General features: G+C 30.7%; 1 protein-coding gene and 1 long non-coding RNA gene across 2 annotated transcripts in view; one reads left to right on the top strand and one right to left on the bottom strand.

Annotated features, from left to right (window-relative positions):
* mgl (low-density lipoprotein receptor-related protein megalin) overlaps positions 1-21774 on the bottom strand; it is a 33586-nt gene that overhangs the window by 1944 nt on the left and 9868 nt on the right. The window contains exons 2-16 of the mRNA XM_003692566.3: positions 16202-16324; positions 14971-15102; positions 14428-14682; positions 13788-14042; positions 13403-13519; positions 5116-13320; positions 4458-5025; positions 4138-4381; positions 3453-4060; positions 3089-3381; positions 2206-2961; positions 1848-2102; positions 1263-1769; positions 811-1187; positions 139-737 (exon numbers count right to left, since the gene is read on the bottom strand). Of these exons, the coding sequence (XP_003692614.3) occupies positions 139-737; positions 811-1187; positions 1263-1769; positions 1848-2102; positions 2206-2961; positions 3089-3381; positions 3453-4060; positions 4138-4381; positions 4458-5025; positions 5116-13320; positions 13403-13519; positions 13788-14042; positions 14428-14682; positions 14971-15102; positions 16202-16324 (13294 nt within the window). The remainder of the gene's footprint in view (positions 1-138; positions 738-810; positions 1188-1262; positions 1770-1847; positions 2103-2205; positions 2962-3088; positions 3382-3452; positions 4061-4137; positions 4382-4457; positions 5026-5115; positions 13321-13402; positions 13520-13787; positions 14043-14427; positions 14683-14970; positions 15103-16201; positions 16325-21774) is intronic.
* Positions 17945-19505, top strand: LOC147658508 (uncharacterized). The gene is made up of 2 exons (XR_015295135.1): positions 17945-18237; positions 18976-19505. It is a non-coding gene; the product is annotated as an uncharacterized LOC147658508 (long non-coding RNA).

The raw sequence follows: 21774 nt of genomic DNA, 5'->3' as shown, positions 1-21774 counted from the left end.
TAGGATATAATAATATTACACATTTTTGATAATATATCTCCAAATTATTAAAATTAATAAAAATTTTATTATAAATAATTATTTACCAAAATTCCAGACTAGAAAATTTAACATAAAGAAAATAAAAAAAAAACTCACAAAGGTCGCTTTTTCAGTACCATAATAATAGCTGCAGCTCCAAATAGAACCAAAATAGAAACAACAATAGGTATCACAATAGCAGCAGTGGCGTTAGTGGATCTAGCTCCTAACATAATCTCACAGAATTCTCCATGGAATGGAGCTGGACAATCACATTGCAATTTATCTTCGACTTCTTGACATAGTCCACCGTTTCTACAAGGACAAATTCTCGGTGCAGGAAGAGGTCTTTCATTAGTTGCATCACAATGACGTTCGTTTGATCGTATAGTCTCTCTTTGTTGAAGAGGACCGATACTATCTGAGCAAAGACACCGATTACCACCAGGGATAGGAACACACAGATGTGTGCATTGATCTTCATGACAAAGATTCCTTAAGGAAATATTATATCTTTGTTGATGATACACTTTAACTCCTCCCGAGTTGGGCACATGCTTGATAATAATTTCCGGCACGCCTCTACCAAATTTATCTTGTCTGATTAATTCACCAGTTCTCCTTGTTATCCAATATAAACTATTTTCAAAGACATCCAAAGAAATTGGATGTTTCAAACTGTCCCCTTTAAGGATTATTTTTCTATTTGATCCATCCTAAAAAAAAATTAACATTTTTGGAAACGAATAAGACTGAATTCAATAAACTGAATAAAATTATTGAAATTACTTGTTCAATGGATTCAATGGTGTTAAGTTTACTATCAGCCCAATAAAGGACATGCTGCATAGAATAATCAATCGTGAGTGCTATAGGTTGTCCAATTCGATCAGAGACTAATTGTTTCCGTCTATCACCATCCATCCAAGCGATTTCGATTTTTGGCTGACTACCAGCATCTGCCCAAATAGCTTTACCCAATTCTGGATCGACTACAATGGAAGTTGGAATTTCTAAGCCAACTGTTATCAAACTTCGACGATATCTACCGTCTGCTTTTGAGACCATTATTCTTCCAAATAACGTCGTTCCTGAAGAATCAAATTCCGTCCAATAGAGATTACCAGAAATCCAGTCCATTGCCAAACTTGTGAGACCTGATTCACCTACATAAATTATTTTAAATTATTGTATAATATATTTTATAATAACATAATATCATAAACTGAAGAAGAAAGTACTTTTTATATTAAGATCCTGAGCATATCCAATCTTTACTTGTCCACCCTTAGCATTCACCATATATGATCTTTTAATGGAATTATCATAACCATCGATCCAAAATACATACTCTGATCTAGGATCAAAATCTAGAGCTTGTACTCTTTTTTCATTCGCAATAACCTCAATTTCTTGTTTATCATAAGGATCATAAGCTCTAATTCCTGGACCATTAGCAAATAGAATCATCATATTAGTGTCTACAGCTCTGCATACGCCACTACGATTGTCAGACAATTCAAAGCCTTGTCTGCAAGAGCAAGAATAAGTGCCATTTAAATTAGTACAAAGTTGAGAGCATTGGTGTTGACCAGTAACACATTCATCAATGTCTTCGCAATGTTTTCGATTGTTTTGTGAAATTATGTAACCCGGATAACAAGCACAAATATATCCACCTTCAGTGATATTGTGACAATAATGAGAACAACCACCTTTATTGCTGTCCAGACAAGGTTTATTATGATCTATAATGGAAACAAGTGAACATTGAATCATTTAAATTTTTGTAATAAATTTAATATTAATTAGATTATTAAACTTACGACAACCAAGTTCATCAGAGGAATCTCCACAATCATCAGCAAAATCACAGAGTTTCGTTCGGTCAATACATTTCTTATTAGCACATGTATATTCAGTTATAGCGTCACATGGACGAATTCTGGATGCACACATAGTCATGTTATTTTCATCAGAACCATCACCACAATTATCAATGCCATCGCATAGTTGATATTTAGCAATACATTTGTGATTGACGCATTGAAACCTCCTTGTTGTATCACACTTAAAGTTTGCTGTAGAATTTTATTAAATAACATGATTAAATGTTAACAAACTTCTATATTGCCTATTCGATATCAAAAAAAAAAAATAAAAATAAAAATAAAAAAATCATACCACACATATTGGTATTTTCGTCAGAACCGTCACCACAATCATCACTTCCATCGCATATATCTGAGAGATAAACACAAAGGTTATTATCACATTGGAATCTAGATTGTGGGCAATATCTTCCTCCTGGATATCTTGGTGGACATCCAATTTCGTCACTCATATCTCTGCAATCTCGTGTTCCATCACATCTTAAATATGATGCTATGCAATGACCACTTGCACACTGGAATGTATCATTCTTGCACACGAATTCTTGACAACCATTCTCATCACTATTATCGCCGCAATCATCTTCAGAATCACACCTCCATCTGGAGGCAATACATTTCCCGTTGTCACATCGGAACTCAGATTCCGAACATTCTCTATAACGGTTTTTACACATTGTTTCAGCTTCATCACTACCATCTCCACAGTCATCAGCAAAGTCACAGAGCCATTGTTTGGGTACACATCTGTTATTAGTGCATTTAAAATCCATTTCAGGATCACATTTGGGACAATTCTCAGCAAGCTCATCAGAACCATCTCGACAATCATCTTTGCCATCACAGAAGAGCCATTTCGGTATGCAACGATAATTAGCGTGACCTGGACAACGTTGCCAACCAGTAGTACAATTTCTTTGACGACACATATACGCTGGTTCGTCGCTATCATCACCACAATCATTGTCAGAGTCACACATCCACACTTTCTGAATACATCTGTTATTTTTACAAGTGAATTCTGTGTTTGGATCACATGGTCGATTATCTGAATTAAAAAAATTTTTTGATGAAATAATTTTTACATAATTATGCATAAAAATATATATAATATACATATACATAATTATAATATGCATAAAAATATATAGAAACATGTAGAAAAAAATATTTACGACAAATAGCAGGGTCTTCATCACTGCCGTCTTTACAATCAGCATCTCCATCACATTTCCAAGACTCATGAATGCAACGTCCATTGGATTTACATTTGAATTCTAATTCGCCACATTCTAGATTACAATGAGCCTCGTCACTCTTATCCCCACAATCATCTGCGCCATCACAAACAGCTACACTAGGTCTACAGTTACCATTTGCACACTGGAAAACACTAGGTCGACAAACACGTGCTGGACAACTGATAGGTTCGTCTGAACCATCCTTGCAGTCCTTTTCACCATCACATCTTGAAAATAATTTAATTAATTATATTGTATTTATTAAAATTGTATTATTATAATATATTTTTATACTTACTTCCAATACCATGGAATACATTTTTCATCTGGAGGGCCACATTTATGTTGACCAGCAGTACAATTAGCTGTACAGGTCTTTCCATCTTTATCCAACACAAACTGATTAGGGCATTTGCATTTATATGATGTTACACCAGGTTGACCATAGCCTTCTAATAAATAAGAACTTGCAGGTGGTGAAATTAAACATAAATGAGAGCATCCACCATTATTTTCATTGCAAGGATTATTGTAAGGTAATTGTCTCAAAGGATGATATGCATGAATATCATATGGTCTATGAGTTGTATTTCTAAGAACACGTAAATTATATCCAGAAAATTTCTCTGCTCTACTAATGGCCTTCAAGTTCCAATCAGTCCAAAAAATGAAGTCGTCAAATATAGTAATAGCAAAAACATGAGGTACAGCAGTTCCAGAAAGAACTTTGCGTCTATTATGACCTTCCAAGTCGGCAAATGCAATATAATCTAAATGAGCATCTGCCCAAAAAATTCTATCAGTGAAGTAGTCAATAGTCAAAGCATTGGGCCAAGCTATATCATCCTCCCAAGTAAGAATTCTTGTAAAATTACTACCATCCATTCCCATTTTTCCTATATAAGCCTAAAAGTTAGAATGATTATTATATTGAACATAATATTTGATATATATACATTTAATTTGAAATCAACAAAAATCACCTGAAGATGCCATGAAGTGAAGTACAAATATCCCGTACCAGGATGAACAACAATGGCACGTGGATCAGCTATACCAGTCAATAAAGTCTTTCTGTTGGTACCATTAAGTTCAGCAACATCTAAATGTTTAGCATGACGATCAAGCCAGTAAAGTTTGCGTCCTATCCAATCGATTGCTATTCCTTCCAAACCAAGACTATCATGTCTAATAATTGCCTCTTTTTCTCCTCCTGCAATAGGTGCTCTGCAAGAAAAAATTATGAAAAAATAAGTTTTATCAATTTTGAACAAACTATTTTTTAAAATAAACTTGAATTAACCTGAAAATTGTCTTAGCAGTAACATCACAAAAGTAGAGCATTTGATCAGCATAATCAGCATCCAAAGCAACAACATTTATGAGATCCTGATGCATCAGACTATAATTGAGAGCATCAATAGACATATTTCTGACATAGTATTTATTCGTAAAAATAATCCATGGTGTAATATTATCTCTTCTCTTGCAAGTATGCTCATCGGCAGCACGTTCATACCAGTAATGATTACATTTACAATAAAAGCTTCCTGGTGTATTTTGACATTGTTGACTACATACCTGTGGTGTTTCTACACATTCGTCTATGTCTTCACAGGCTTTACCATCTGCTAAAAGTCTATAACCTGGATTACATTCGCAATAATAACTTGTTGGTGTATCAATACATTTATGAGCACACTGATTCATTTCTACCATTGCACATTCATCTACATTACAATGAGCAGGTTCATCACTCTCATCTGCACAATCAGGTTCCTTATTACAAACCAATTGTTGGTCAATACAATTTCCATTTGCGCACATAAATTCTTTTGGATTTGAACAGGTCATGTTTTTCATCTTTGGTGCTATAAATTAAAAAATATATAATTTAATAAGTTTTTATATATAGTTTATAATTTTTAAATGATTTACAATATCAATACATTATTACTTACGACATCCATCTTCGTCAGAATGATCACCACAATCATCCTGACCATCACAATGAAATTGCTTTCTTATACATTTAAAGTTATGACAAGTAAACTCTTGATTAGTACAAGGTTTGTATCTAGTATTACAGAATTTCCCTTCATCACTACCATCACCACAATCATTATCATGATCACATAGCCAATTTTGATTTAAACAACGTCCATTGTCACAGGTGAATTGGTTTTCAGCACAAGGTGTTGGAGTAGGACAGTGATGCAATGTCACATTTTCATCAGCTCCATCTACACAATCTGGATCCCCATCACACAACCATTTTTTTGGGATACATTGTGCTCTGTGCCACACTTTATTCGCAGTACAAGTAAACTCAGTTTCTTCATCACACTTTCTATCATTACATTGGTGACGTTCATCTTCATCAGAATAATCCAAACAATCATTGTCTCCATCACAGATGTAAATTCTAGGTATGCAATTTCCATTATCACAAGTAAATAAATCTCCAAAACAAGTTCTACCTTCTGATTGACAATAACCAGGTGGTTCATCACTACCATCCAAACAATCATCATCTCCATCACAATACCAAGTAGCTGGAATGCATCTATGATTAGGACATCTAAAAGAGCTCTGAGGACAAGTTCTTTGAGCACAATGTAATGGATTTTCGTCACTATTATCTCCACAATCATTGTCTCCATCACAAAGCCAATATGGCTCTACACATATATTGGTTTTTTCACATTTTAGATGGTTAGGTGGACATGTAGTATTTCTTGGACAGCGTTCATGGGTCTCATCTGATGTTACATTATCTTTACAATCATTGATACCATTGCAAACCTGTGATTGAGGAATACAGCGATAATTGGCGCAAGTAAATTCTCCAGCAGCACAAGGAGGATATATACAGCCTTCTTCATCACTGCCATCACGGCAATCATTTTCATGATCACATTTCCAAGTTTTAAATATACATCTGCCATTATTACATCTGAATTCATTAGGACTGCATGAATGATAAGAACAATAATTAGTATCTTCATCAGAACCATCGCCACAATCGTCATCACCATCGCATGCCCACATCCTTGAAATACAACGACCATTTCTACAGGCAAATTTACTAGAGTCACAGGTTACATTTTTGGGAACACACATTCTGTCCTCATTTACTAATCTGCTATTATCATCGCACTTACATTCTGCTGAGCCATTTATACCTGGATGACAAGATTGATCACAACCACCATTTGAAATATTACAAGGATTTATCTTGCATTGTTGTCTAGCTGCTGAATAAATATGTAAGTCTCTAGGTGAATCCTCCAATCGTTTTACTAATTCTACTTTATTTGCTCCTGTATGCTTCTCAGCACGATAGACTCCTCTTAATTGTAGATCTGTCCAATAAATATGCTCTCTGAAAACTGTTATGGCAAAAGGATATATTGTTGCACTAACTAAGATTTGGCGATTACTTCCATCCAATTCTGAACGTTCTATTTTTTCTCTAACTGCATCAGTCCAATATAGCATACGATCTTCATAATCAATTGCCAAACCACTAGGCTGAGAAAGATCTTTATCAATAACAGCCTTCTTCAAAGAACCTGCCATTGTAGTTTTAAAAATCTTTCCTGATGTTCCAAAACGACCCCAATCAGTAAAATATAGTGATCCATTACAAGGATCAACTACTATAGCTCTAGGTCTATCTACTCTGGCAATCATCACTAGGTTTGACCCATTTAAATCCATTGCATAAATACTATTATTTGATGAATCCGTCCAATAGACTTTCTTTTGTGTCCAATCATAAGAGATGCCTTCAGGATTGATTCCTTTGCTAATTAATGTATGAATTTCAGAAGAAGAAGGATTTTCTGTCTGCATCCAAGCTATTTTAGCCCAAGGCCTAATTTGAGTAAATAATAACTTTTTGTCCTGATAATCGAAGTCTACGCCCACTACATTAGTTAGATTTCCAATCGAGTTAAATGGTATAGTCGTATTTTGTGGATCTAAACCAATAGCTCTAATCTCTGTCCTCGTAGCGAATACCAAATATTCATTGACATTTTCGCAGTTTTTTCCATCTACTGCTAATTTACCAACTGCACATTCGCATTTGAAAGGAACTGAACTTTCCTTAGGCATAGCAAAACAGAGTTGTTTACAGCCTGCATTTCCATTTGATGAACAAGGATTTGTTGGATCCAGAGGTTGATTGTTCTGATCAAACATAACAATATCTCTTAATTTAGGTAAATTCGATCTCACTGTTGTTGGCAAATTGATATCGCTCTGCTTGCTAGCTTTGAACACTGTTCCTAAGTTTCTGTCAACCCAATAAACATCATTACCATAAATAGCAACACCCATAGGATTAGGTAGATTCCGTCTAATGATTTGACGATTTCCACCAGTATATGAAACCTTTTGAATGGTATCTTGTTTAGAATCTACCCAATACACATCGTGTGTAGTAGGATCAATAGTTATATCACGTGGAGTGCTAATACCAGATGTAACTATAGACATCCAATTACTTCCATCCAAATAGGCTTTACCTAATCTTGGATATTGTCCATAATCTATCCAATAAAGATATTTTTTAATGGGGTTCACGGCTAATTCTCTAGGGGAATCTGTAGTTTTCTTCACTAATACTTTTCTATTACTGCCATCTAATTTACATACTTCCACATAGTTATCATGAGGGAACACATTGGTAAAATACATATTTTCAGCAACCCAATCAATAGCTAAACCTCTAATACCATTTGAACCTATACCTTGTTTTACAATATGCTGTAATTCAGTACCATTTGGTCTTACACGGAATATTCCATTCCACATCCCACGATTAAACTCTACCCAATAAATCCAGTTGCCTGCAGTATAAACGTCTACATGAAGAATATGATGACCTATACCAGAGATTGGTACCATTGCTTCTTTTGCATCTTTTAGACTGTATCCTCTAGCAACATCCAACTGAGTAACTACTGCAAAGGTCTTAAAAGGTTCACAAGAAGTGTCACTGACTTTACGATATTCCATACCACAAGCACATACTCTAGTACCTCCAGAAGCTGGAAGACAGATCTGTTCACAACCACCATTATTTACAAAACATGGATGATCTCCAGTAACTCGTTTCTTATAAATAGTCAATGTCTTAAGCTCAGAATCATTATCAATTATTGTAGTAGGATTACTTCCATCAGGCAAATCTACTCTTTCTATTTTATCATACAGTGGATCAAGAAGATATAGTTTAGAGTCATGAACAGCAAGTGCTTTTGGCAATGCAATGTTCTGTGATACTATAGTTCTCAGATTTTGTCCATCAGTTGATATTGCCATAATTAGAGCTGGATATAATGAACTGAAGTAAATAGTCTTAGTTGGAATATCAATTGTAATAGCTTCTGGTCTTTCCACGTTATCAACTAAAATAATGGGATTAGTACCATCCATATTAACTCTTCCAATTTTCATAGGAATGCCAAAACTGCCATCGTCTACCCAGAATATATGTCCTTCAAGAGGATCAACACACATAGCCTTTGGTTTGGCTACAGAAGTTTTATTGCCATCATTAGCAAGTACTATTGTTCGATATCTAATTTTTCCATCTATCTTTATAGCTTCTATATTAGAAGCATATTTATTTCCAATAAACAAATTCCTTCCTAACCAATCAAATGCCATTGCAGATGGAGCTCCAACAATGCCACTTTCGCCAGAAGCATTAGGGAATTCTGTTCTATTACCACCATTATAAGGAGTTGTATAAATAGTACCATTCTCATCATCATCATCCTTAGTTTGTAACCAATAGATCATTTTTTCTTTCCTATCATAGTCTATGAATTTACCACTCTCCACTCCAACAACAGGAGTTATATAACCAGTTTTAATACTTCTTGGAAGTAAAGCAACATCCACAATTTGAGAGCCTCGTAAGACCATCAAATAAGGTATCTCCTCTTCCAAGCATTGTCCATTGAATAATCTGAATCCAACTTGACATTTACAAGTATAACCTTGAGGTTTAGTAGGAGATAATAGGCACAAATGATCACAGGTACTATTTGCACAAGGATTTGCAGTGATTGGTTGTAGAACAGGGTGATGAACATGTATCGATAAAGGTTGAGATATCAAGTGAGATACCACAGTTTGGTTTACACCATAGAATTTATGAGCTGAGAGTACTCTATTCAATTGTCTGTCTGTCCAATACATTGTATCCTCAAATAATGTCAAAGAATGAGGATGCAACAAATAATGGGAGCTAGCTAATACTTGAATTCTTTTACTACCATCATAAAGGCAAGTATCAATAAAATCTAACTTACTATCAGCAAAGTATATTCGCTTATTCGCAATATCTAAAGCAAGACCGTTTGGCCAATAAATTTTAGTATTAATAATTGTTGATCTATTAGTACCATCCATACCAATTCTTTCAATTCGAGGATTTTCGCCCCAATCTGTCCAAAAAAGCCATCTTGCTCCAGGACTAGGATCCAAACACATTCCCCTAGGTTGAGTAATATTTTCTTTAACCAATATCATTCTATTAGAACCAGTTTCTTTGGCTACTTCAATAGTATTCAATTTGGAATCCAACCAGTATAAATTGTGACCTATCCAGTCATAAGCAAGACCTTCCACTAAGTCCAATCCAGTTGAAATTACATCTTCAGGATCACTACCTCTATCCAATCTTGATATTTTCTTCAGTTTCATATCTGACCAGAAAATGGTACCTGTATGCATATTACTAGCAGTTGCAACAACATTCTCTACATTAATTGGTACTCTTTCTAATGCTTGATCCTGAAGATCAGCAACCAAAATTGTGTGTCTGTTAGATATTATCAAAAACGCAACACTGTGATTAAATGCCTTACAAGTATGCTTATCCTTTTCTAGAGTATATCCTTCAACACAGTTACAATAGTATCCACGTTTAATGTTAACACAAATCTGAGAACAGCGTCCTGGAGGTTCACATTCGTTCAAATCTTCACAAGTATATCCATCTTTGTTGAGTTCTTCCCCTGAAGGACATGTGCATTGTTTACCTAAAGGTGTTTCAATGCAATCATTACTACAATAACCTCCTCTGTACTCGCATTCCTGAAAATTGCATGCTGGACCCTCATCTGCACCATTAGGGCAATCAAATTTGTTATCGCAAACACTAGTTATATTCACACATATATTAGTCACATTTGGACATTTCCATTGTTGTGAATCACATTTGAATTCAGGTGCAGTACAAGCATGTAATTCAGTATCTTCATCAGATCCATCACCACAATCATCTTTTCCATCACAGATATATGCTTTAAATACACATTTCTCATTACGACATTTGAAGAAACCTGATTGACAGCCAACTTGCCCACAAGAAGCTGGTTCATCAGATCTGTCTGGACAATCTGGAGTTCCATCACAGTACCAACTTCTTGGGATGCAAATCGCTGAACTAACGCATTGAAATTGCTTATCAGTATTACATTGATCAGGTGCTAAGGATGGGCAGCCAACTTCATCACTGCCATCATTACAATCAGATATTCCATCACATTTGTACGAATCAAGAACACACATCTTTTGATCAGCACAAGTAAATTGAGTGCTGAGACAAGTAACTGGTGGGCAATCCATCTCATCTTGTTGGTCAAAACAATCATTATCACCATCACAGACCCAAGATCGTGGGATGCAATGACCTGATCTTGGACAGGTGAATTGGAAATAGGAACAAGTTTTTGCTACACAAAAGTCTCCTTCATCGGAACTATCACCGCAATCATTTTCGGAATCACATTTCCATGTATTAGGTATGCATCTGTTATTAGCACAAGCAAATTGATTGGCAGTACAAGTCACATTTGGACAAGAAGCTTCATCGCTATAATCTCCACAATCATTTTCAGAGTCACAAAGGAAGCTCATAGGAACACATCTACCAGACTTGCATTGAAATTGATTAGGAGCACAAGTTGGTTTGGTACAGTTCCGTTCATCACTGTTATCCAAACAGTCATTTTCACCATCACAAACCCAGGCATGTGATATGCATCTCTGATTTGCACAGGTAAAGTCCCAAGTATTAGGACAAGCTTCAAGTGGTGGTTCAGCTTCTGGATCAGGTGCACAAGTTCTGCCATTCTCTTGAATACGTTCGCCATAAGGACAACCACAAACTTTAGTCAATCTAGTAATACCATATTTATTAGTATTATTTTGAGGAATAGCAAAGCATAATTTTTCGCAACCCCCATTATCAATAAAACATGGATGATCATGTAAAAAAGTTTGAATTGAACGACTATAGACTTTCACACCATAAAGTCTGTTCGTTTCAGGTTGGCGAACGAGAATAGATTCTTGTTCTCCAGTTTCTTTATGGAGTCGAATAATAGCATCTAATCGCCAGTCAGTAATATACATCCATTGTTCATAAATAGCCATAGAGAAAGGATGTCTGATTAATTTAGATTTAACTGATCTTACATCAGTACCGTTCAGATTAGAATGTTGTACATGATCCAAGAGAGCATCACACCAGTACAATCTATCTTTTGCAAAATCAATGGCCAAACCATTTGGCCAGCCCAGACTTAAATTTTTAAAGACTATCAAATTAGAACCATCAGTATAAGCTCTACTAATGTTTGCAGGTCTATCCCATTCAGAAAAAAAGATATATCCTTGATTAGGATGAATTACAATGGCTCTTGGTCGTTTCAAATTCTTTAGCAATGTTCTGCGATATGTGACATTTCTAGTACTCAAAACATTCAATGTACCTTTTCTTGAATCGATATAGTATAGATTCTTGGCAACCCAATCTACTGCAAGTCCTTCTACACCTTCATTCTGACTAGCTAATACAACTTCCCGACCAGCGCCACTTTGACGAACTCTATAAATTACATCTTGTAAAACGTCACTATAATAAATATATTGGTCATATGCATCATAATCTAGACCAACGAATCTAGCTCTTCTGGAAACTACAGGTGAGATAGCATCGCTAAATCCTTCCATTACAGGATCTAATACTCTGCCTTTGATAAATCTTTGTTGTGAATACATTAAAAATTCTTGTACCAAATTACAATTTCTTTGGTCACTGGATAATCTCCATCCTATGTCACAAGCGCATCGATAACCTAATCTATTTTCTTGATCACTAGCTGCAGTTACTATACACATATGTTGACAGCCACCATTATTATTCCCACAAGGATTAGAAACCATTGGCTGAGTTAAAGGATGCAAGATCTTAATAGCTTTAGCATCTCTCATTTTGTAAATCGTTCGTATAGAATAATCACCCTCTGTTTTATCTACACTCATAATGGCCTGCTTTGTGCCGTCTGTCCAATAGATTCTGTTCTCAAAAAGTGTCAGTCTCGTTGGAGACGGTGTATGTGTTCCTCTAAGTACCATTACTCTATTTCGTCCTAAATAATCAGCAGTTTCAATATAGTCCAGTTGGGAGTCACACCAAAAAATTCTTCGAGCAATCACATCTACAGCAATACCAGATACTTTATATGCTGCTTCGAAAACGATTGGGAAATCTACAGTTCCATCCATATTAGCTCTTAAAACTCGTTTACTATCGGCTATAAACATTAAACCCACTGTAGGATCTAGACCAATATCCGTTGGATTTGTCAGATTGGAACTCAATGCAATACCATGGTATCTTCCATCTAACTCAAGCACGTCGATTTTTTGGACTACTGAATCTACTACATATAATTTTTCTCCTATCCAATCTACTGCAATAGAAACTGGTCCCCATGAACTTGTTAAATATATAGCCACTCTGGAACTAGAACCTTCACCATTTAAAGGTTCTGAGTGTACTTTCTTCGTTTTAACATCACTCCACAAAAGTAAGTCTCTAGAATAGAGATAATCTACTCCACTAGCGCTAGTAGTATTGGCAACAATAGTTCTATCTTCTCCATTAGAAGACATCCTCCATACAGCTTTCTCTTGAGCAACTAACAATTCTAATTTCACACCAGGATGTTGTTGGGCTCGACATTTATTGAGTCCTTGTAGTATAAAACCTGGAGCACAACTGCAAGTATAAGAACCTTCTGTATTCTTGCATAATTGTTCACAGAAACCCCATTCTGAGCATTCATCACGATCTATAGTGGAATAATAAGAAGTTTGTTTAATTTTTTTATTTCTCTATAAAACGATTTAACATGTATATATATATATATATACCTATGCAAGTTGTCGAATCGTTTGCAAGAATCCAACCTGCAGGACAATAACAGACTCCTCCTGTGGGAGATGCTCGACATTTATATCCACATGCTAGTGAAGTACATATTACCGATGCTGTAAACAAACAAAATAAATAGTTATATCTATTCATTATCAAATTTTTTAGAACAGAAAGTATTGTACAATCATACCTGATCTGAAGATCCACATTATAGCATATCAATTAAAACAAAATAAATATTATTTTTTGTTTAATTAATAAATTATAAATTTGTAATTACAGATTCATAGAATTCATTATTTATCTCTAATTTCTAATATTATAATTTATAAAATTTAAATAAATTTTTAAAGATTTTTATAAAAAAAATATAACACTTACAACAAGTAGCTTCTTCGTCTGCCTTATCTTCACAATCAGTTTTTCCATCACAAATTTGAGATCGATCTATGCAAAGTGGTTTGCCGTCAGCCGTTCCTCTAGGACATACGAATTTGTTTTGAGGACAAGAGGTTGTAGTGCAAGACTTTTCATCAGATCCGTCATGACAATCTTTATACCCGTCACAGACATAAGATCGTGGTATGCAAAGAGAATTCGCACAACGAAATTGATCCATTGTACATTGTTGAAAATCTGAAAGTGTTAATCTTTAATAATAGATATTATTAAACGAATAATTTATGACCGAAAATAAAATGGATTAGTATAATATTATGGTGATTCCTTTAAAATATATTATGAGATTATAAAAAAATCCTTAAATTCAAAAAGTTTATTTCTAAAAAATTCAGAAATTCGCTAAATGTAGAAAATCTTTAAAATATACATCATCATTAAATTCTAAAAAATCATTAAATCCCAAAAAATTTCTGGATTTGGAAATTTCTTATACCAAAATTTTAAATCTTTTTTCTATAGCGGAAAAAAAATTCTAAATTTTAAAAATCCATAGATACAGAAAATCTTTAGATGTAAAACAAGCCAAACAATTTAAAATAATTACAAAATTGAAACATACTGCAATTCTCCTCGTCACTATTGTCTCCGCAGTCATCTTTGTAATTACACCTGGCTGATTGTTCGATACAACGTTGCGTGGAATTACACCTGAATTGATCTAACCTACAAGCTGGTTTCAAATTGTTCTCACATTTCTCTTCATCACGACCATTTCGACAATCCAAATAACCATCGCATTTCTTCTCTTTTGGGATACAAAGCTCTGGTGTTGAATTTCCACATCGAAAATCATCCGGTTGACATTTCCTATAATCTTTTCAACAGTTGCAGTCAATAATCTGACTTAATAATTTTGGTTCTATCTTTCAAGCAATCTTAAAATAAATAAATAATACAATAAAATTCTAGATATAAGAATATTAAACTAAACAATTTAAAGACAAATAGTGTATATATATGTATAATCTTATAAAAGATGTAATATTATATTTAAAAATAATTAAAAATTAATATTATTTTATAATTATCATTCTGTTTGGATATATATATTTTATTTTTCATTATTAATTAATCATATATACATAAAGTTAAAAATACTCACTACAACCAGCTTCATCAGTTCCATCGACACAATCAACAGTCATGTCGCATCGCTGATGTGGAGGTATACAATAAGTTTTATTAAAAATGTACTGGCCACAAGTAATTTGACCAGCTTCACAGTCTGGTGGTGCTACAAAAAAATGTATTAAATTAAACATTTTTCAATTATTTATTTTTTCATTATTAATCAATATAATTGATAATGAATTAATATTTTGAATGAATTCATTTGCATCTTCTAAAATGGTAACATTGAAAATATTTTTAAAAAAATTTCAATCAATAACAATAGTTGAAAATTATAATAATTGCTAATGATAATAATTTAATCTTATCAATAATATTTCATTGTAAATTTTACCATTTACATATTCTAAAATATGTAAAAATAAAACTAATCTAATTATTATTAAAATACATATATCATTTTTTTTAATTCTCAAATGCATATTAATTATGTAAATAAGATATGTACATACTTTATTTAGAATACTTAAAAAATTATTAAAAATAATAATTAATAGTAAATTAATGAACATAAAATTATTTTTTAACATATATGTTATCAAGGATAATAAAATTTTTTTAATTCTTATTAATAAATAAGCAATTCTGACACTTATGTCATGTAAACAAATTATACATAAAAATCTAAAAATATAATTGATTGATGAATTTTTCATAGAATCTTGCATCTACTAGAATTATGTCAAAAGAAGTCTTTCGGAAATGTTTTTCTCATTAATTATTTTTATTCTTTTATATTTTGTCCTCGCTAAAATCGCCAAAACAACGGAAATATTAATATTATGAATTTTTTTGTTTGAATTGTTAAAATAGATAAAGCAATAATTAAAATTGAAAATTGAATTATATAATATATATGTATATAATAATATGTTAATATATTTATGGAATATCTTTACAAAACCGATTCAAGAAATTCAAAATAAAAAACAAAAAGTTGCTACTATAAAAATATTTATTGAGATCTATTTTAAGTTATAAACAATTTAAATTTGCATTAAAGCGATACGAGGACAGAATAAGATGACAAAAATAAAATTATCTCATTCTCCGTTTCTAACGCAAACTTAAATTTTTTATAATTTAATAAAAATCTCAAAAAATTTTTTGTTTATCAAATTTTGTGTTTGTTTTAATTGAAATATATTAAATTCTGTATAAATATATATGCACATAAATAATAATTTTTTTAAAATACTTACTACAAGATTGAAACTCATCTTCCGCACTTTCGCAATCTTTTTGATAATTGCAAACTAAAGTTGCCGGTATACAAGTACCATCAAGACATCTAAAGCTATTGACACCACAACCACTGCCATCAGCTATTAAAAAATAAAAAAATAATATATAATTAAATAGTAATAAAATAAATACTATTTATTTTAAATTTTAAAAAAAGATTTTTAATTTTTTAAAATTGTTTTCCATATTTATCATCAAACAAATTTCTTAACATTTTATTAATTTATTAAACATGTAAATTATTTAAAAATATTAATTAATACATGATAAGTGAAAAATTGAATAGATGCTTAGAGATATACATGTATATATCGAAGATTCTTTTCTGCAAAAAAAAATTAATTGAAAGATTCTTTTTGTTTTTCGCATTTCATTTCACAAAAACAGAATGATAATATTTAATATTATAATATTTAATTGTTGAATAAATTTCATAGAGATTTGTAGACAAAATATGATTTAGAATTTAAATTTTAGTTGAAATAAACGTCTATGATGGCAATTATACCATGAAATAAATACATATTTCGCAAAAAAATAATAGAATAAATAGTAAAAGAAGTAATCTATCATAATGTGACAGGTTAAGATACATTCTTGTCAAATGATATTAAGAAAATTTGAAAATTTTGTAAGATAAGATTTCATAATATTTTAAATATTTTCATGAATATGTTTTATTATTGACATAGATATAAAATATAGTTTTAAAAAATTTTCTAATTGATTATTAAAAATTAATGAATATTATTAGGAATACTTGAATAGTAAAAAAAGTTATTCTATGAAATATATAAGATAATAAATGTAATTAATTTTATATTGTATAAAATATTTTAATGAAAAATTTGTTGAAATGGATTGGAATGAAGTAAATTATCAATTAATTGCTTGTTGTTACATTTTGTAAAAAAAAAAAAGAATAAGAAAAAAAATAATACAATGATTTTGATTTTTTTCATACATACTAACTTTCTATAAAATTTATAGAAAGTTTTCAATACATGAGAACAAGCTCCGTTCTCAATCCATATTGCATGTATACGCGCTATTATAATTACGTACATAATTACGAGAGCGCAAATCATAAAATTTTAACACGAGACATTTTCATTAAATGAGCTACAGCGATCTAATTTATATATCTTACTTTCTTTTTATCATTTACTTGAACATATTTGAAGTAAAAAAAAAAAAAGATAGCATTTTTAATTCTATAGAGATTAATTTAATATAACATATATTACTAACACTATACACATATAAGTACTAACAATAAATAAAAAAAATTACTAATAACGCTTCGAAAATTTTACCTGTCCAAAATAAATAACAAAAAAACAAAATAACAAAATAATAACAATAATAATAAGAAAAGTCTTTAAATTTAAAACTTTTAAAGATTTAACTAAGGGTTTTTTTATTCAAATTCTATATAATAATTAAATCTAGACGTTTTTATTGTTAAAAATTCTATTTTTCATTGAACTAATTTATCAAGGAATTATAATGAAATAATAAAAAAGACAACAAAAAGAAACAGAAAAATATCATCCATGGATCGGAGATAGAACGGTACCGACTGGTACCGTCGAACAGATAGAATCTCAACGGAATCTAGCTGTAATCGGTTATCTAGCACGTACCTACCTGCCATATATGTGCATCCTTTCAAGGATAACATCAACAGGATGCTTAGCCTTTCTCGTTTGATGACGTACACTCAATAATATTGGCTCTTACTATCACAAAATTACAAAGATACATTACATGTACATCGCCATGTACATCACCATATATCATATAGGAATATTTTTCAAAATGTCCCTAGGGATATAACACCAGTTAAAGTTACAATTTAACAATCACATTATTAAAATATTATTGACTTAAGAAATGGTTTTAAATAAATAATATTTAATTTAAATAACTAAATATAAGTAAAAACATAAACAGAAAATTTAAGAAATAAAGGAAGAAATGAAAAATAAAGGTATTAATATTTTCATTTCGTGCAAAGATATTTAATTCGGAAATATTTTATTATTTCTGATCACGAAAAAACCAAGAACATGTCCTTGGTTAGAAAATAAGCGATTCTTTACGGAATCAAAAATGACACGTTTTATACAAATTTATAAATATTTTTCACATTATTGAATGCTATATTATCTGACGTGTCTAGAATTTCGTAAATGTTTAAAATTTTTATAAATAATATTTTTAATTCGTGAGATATATCATATAAACTAAGATATAATTAATTCTTTAAAATTTAAACTGAATTTTTAATTTTTAAAATATATTATTTTATGATATCATCTTATGAATATTTTCTTTTAATAATATAATTTTATATATATTATATATAATTATTTTTATATAATATTCTGTGATTATGTTCTTTATACTAATAACATATTTCATTTATACTAATAACATATTTATAATTATTCTATATATATATATATACACAAAATTTGATATACAAAGATGCTTTAATTTTTGTTTTTCAAATTACAAAGAATTTCAGTTTTCAATTTCCATCTTTTTTTCTTAATAAAAAATATAATATTAAAATAAAATACTCAAACAAATATTTAATAAAATCCAAAATCTAAATTCTATATCTCAACTTAATTCAACTTAATATATGCTCTTAACCACTTTGCAAACTATTCATTAATCGAAAATCGAAAGCAATAATCCTCTTTTGTATAATCTTGTGCAGGTTGCGAATTTTCTCATCTCCATAAGTATACGTCATAAACAGAGGTGTGCTGTATCAGCAATTTGAGAAACAGAGAAGCGCAATGATTCGAACTGAGACAACTATAGCTAAGGGGGTGACGGGAAAGAGGAAGACAGTGCACCGCTCGTACCAGGCGGTGCGCCCTGGTACCAACAGCACGTCGGTAGACTCGGCCAGCCTCAGAGAGACTTGATCAGAAGTCGTGGAGGAGAGAGTTAAAGAGGGGGAAGCTCAGAGAAGTGCACTCGCCTACCTTCGTTCCTCACCACTTTTTTGCACGATCCTCTCGCGACCTTCTCTAGTCAAGAAGCTCGATAGACTCCTGATCGAGGAAATCATCGATGAATTCGAATTGGAATTTAATTTCTTGAAATGTTTTTTTCTAGAGTAATATTTGTACAAATTTGAATGGAATATCGATATTTCTTTTAACTTTGGAATAAAAATATTAAATAAAATTAATGGATTTAGTTAGAATACCTCATAATAAATAGATTTTCTCGTTGGTATCCTTGAATGATCAATATTCACCTGGCACAAATTTTATGATTTTATGATTTTATGTTTAGAGTCTACGCTAGAGCAGTTGGTTGCTCACACAAAGCATTCGTTGTATTAATACTATAGTCATAAAGTAGTAAGTCTGTTTTTACATGTCTGAAAGAATCTCAATGGTTAGAAATCACTTTTACTGATTGTAATAATAATGTGAATATACATATTCGAATATCTAATTATCCTTGATAGATTAATCTTGCAACATTATATATATAATTTTATAAATATATCATTAAAACTATTTACAATTACAATATTGAGACTATGATTATATTATTTTCTTATTATATGATTATTATTTATCACATATATAAATATATATCTATAACTATATTTAGTAATTAAATTAATGCAATACAATGTTGATAGTTCCTTTTTTAAAATCAATGAAACTAGAGTGTATGTCAACATGTACCTTAATCTTTACTTGCTGACATAGAGACTCTATTGCATTTTCTTTTGTAATATAATATTCTTTATCTTACCAAAACTATAATGTATAAATCATATCAAAAATATAATATCATTGAAATTCGTACTAATCTCTTTTACCTAATATAAGCAGTATATTAATTTATTTAAATATTCATTTTCTTGATATTAATATAATTAAATCGAGTTTGTGTAGAGTAATAACTTTGAACATTTATTTCCTATTTCAAATAACAACCTCTTTATTATTTTTTCGTAATTTCAGTTATAAGAAGAACTCGTCTTCAACTATAAAAAAAGATCTTAATAGCCTATAATTTGCGTCTACAACGGAATCGAAGAATCTCGACGTGTCATATAACGGATGACTGATAAATACAGCCTTGTCCCAGTTCTATCGTTCAATCTAGATTCTTCATGACCAAACAAAGAGAGAAAGAGAATAATGACCCGAAATATGACCTGCAACGTATAGAGAATATCAAAATGAGGTGTGAAAATTCAATTTTTAATTTTGTATCTCACTTGTCGATTCAATTGCAATTTCTGGGTAATGATACTAATCGAATTATATGTTTGAAATTATTTAAAAAATAAATTCAATATTAATCTTTGATTTGATATTTATAATAATTGAAATAAGAAAATTGAATAAATTACTTTCTTTATATTACTTTTAATTCGAAATTATAATAATTATATTGCTTTTTTTTTATTCGAAATCACTTTAATGTATAATAATAATAAATAAATTTTTAAATAATCTAAATTGTATAAATAAAGATGATTTTTTTATCATAATAAGTTAATTCTGTTTTAAAATGTATATTTATCAATAAAAATTGTAAATTTTAATGCAAATTTTCATAATATTTAATAATTGTTTTTAATTATACAACAAGATAATTTTCATAAAGTAAAATGTTTTAAATATATAAAAAATTAAGTTATGTGATATTTTTGATTTTTTACATGCATTAAATTCAATAATCAAAAATAATCAAACAAACTTAAGCTAAAATTTTTTTGTGTAAATAAAATAAAAAATAAATATAAAATAATATAAATATAAACGGGTAGACTTCGATAACGAATAGATTTTTTTCCTAAAAAAAATTTCTTTAAATTTAATTTATGCATATATAAATTTCGTTTATAGAAATTTTATAACAGTTCATAGAAAATATAATTTTAAATGGCGAATTAATTAAAAAATTAAATAAAAAAAATTTAAATAATTAAAAGCAAATTCTTTCTATGAAGCTTATTCATGGATTCTCCTATAAAAATATCGCTGACCCTTTATTTTTAAAAGAACGACGATAAAAACGAAACAATAGTTCTTGTGCGCCTTGATATTTTCACATTTTCACACGCATATTTGGTACTGTATAAGAAACTTTCACAAACTTTAACTTATATATACGAAATGAATCGCTTATTAAATTTATTAATTTAGTTATTCTCTTACTTAAATAGCATCTTTTTTATTTGACTGTTAGTCAACTTTTAGTTGAGAAACAACTTCATTAAACTTCATGATTTTTTACATAGATGTCGCAATATGTAAAATTCCGTCCATTATCAACAATCGTTCATTATCAACAATTTAAAATTTTATCCTAGAAAAGGATATTTAAAAAATTAAAAATTTAATTATAAAAATTATTAAGTCAAACATATGCAATTTCACTTTTTTTCAAATATGTAAATTAAAACAAATAAAAGATATATGAAACATATCGAAGGGGTTAGTCTCATAACAATTAACACATTGTGAACGGTGCT

Source organism: Apis florea, unplaced genomic scaffold, assembly GCF_048593485.1.
Source record: "Apis florea isolate Af1SG1 unplaced genomic scaffold, ASM4859348v1 contig_2201_pilon, whole genome shotgun sequence".
NCBI classification, from domain to species: Eukaryota; Metazoa; Arthropoda; class Insecta; order Hymenoptera; family Apidae; genus Apis; species Apis florea.
The sequence above is the reverse complement of the archived record's forward strand: the minus strand, read 5'-3'. Positions and strand labels throughout refer to the sequence as shown.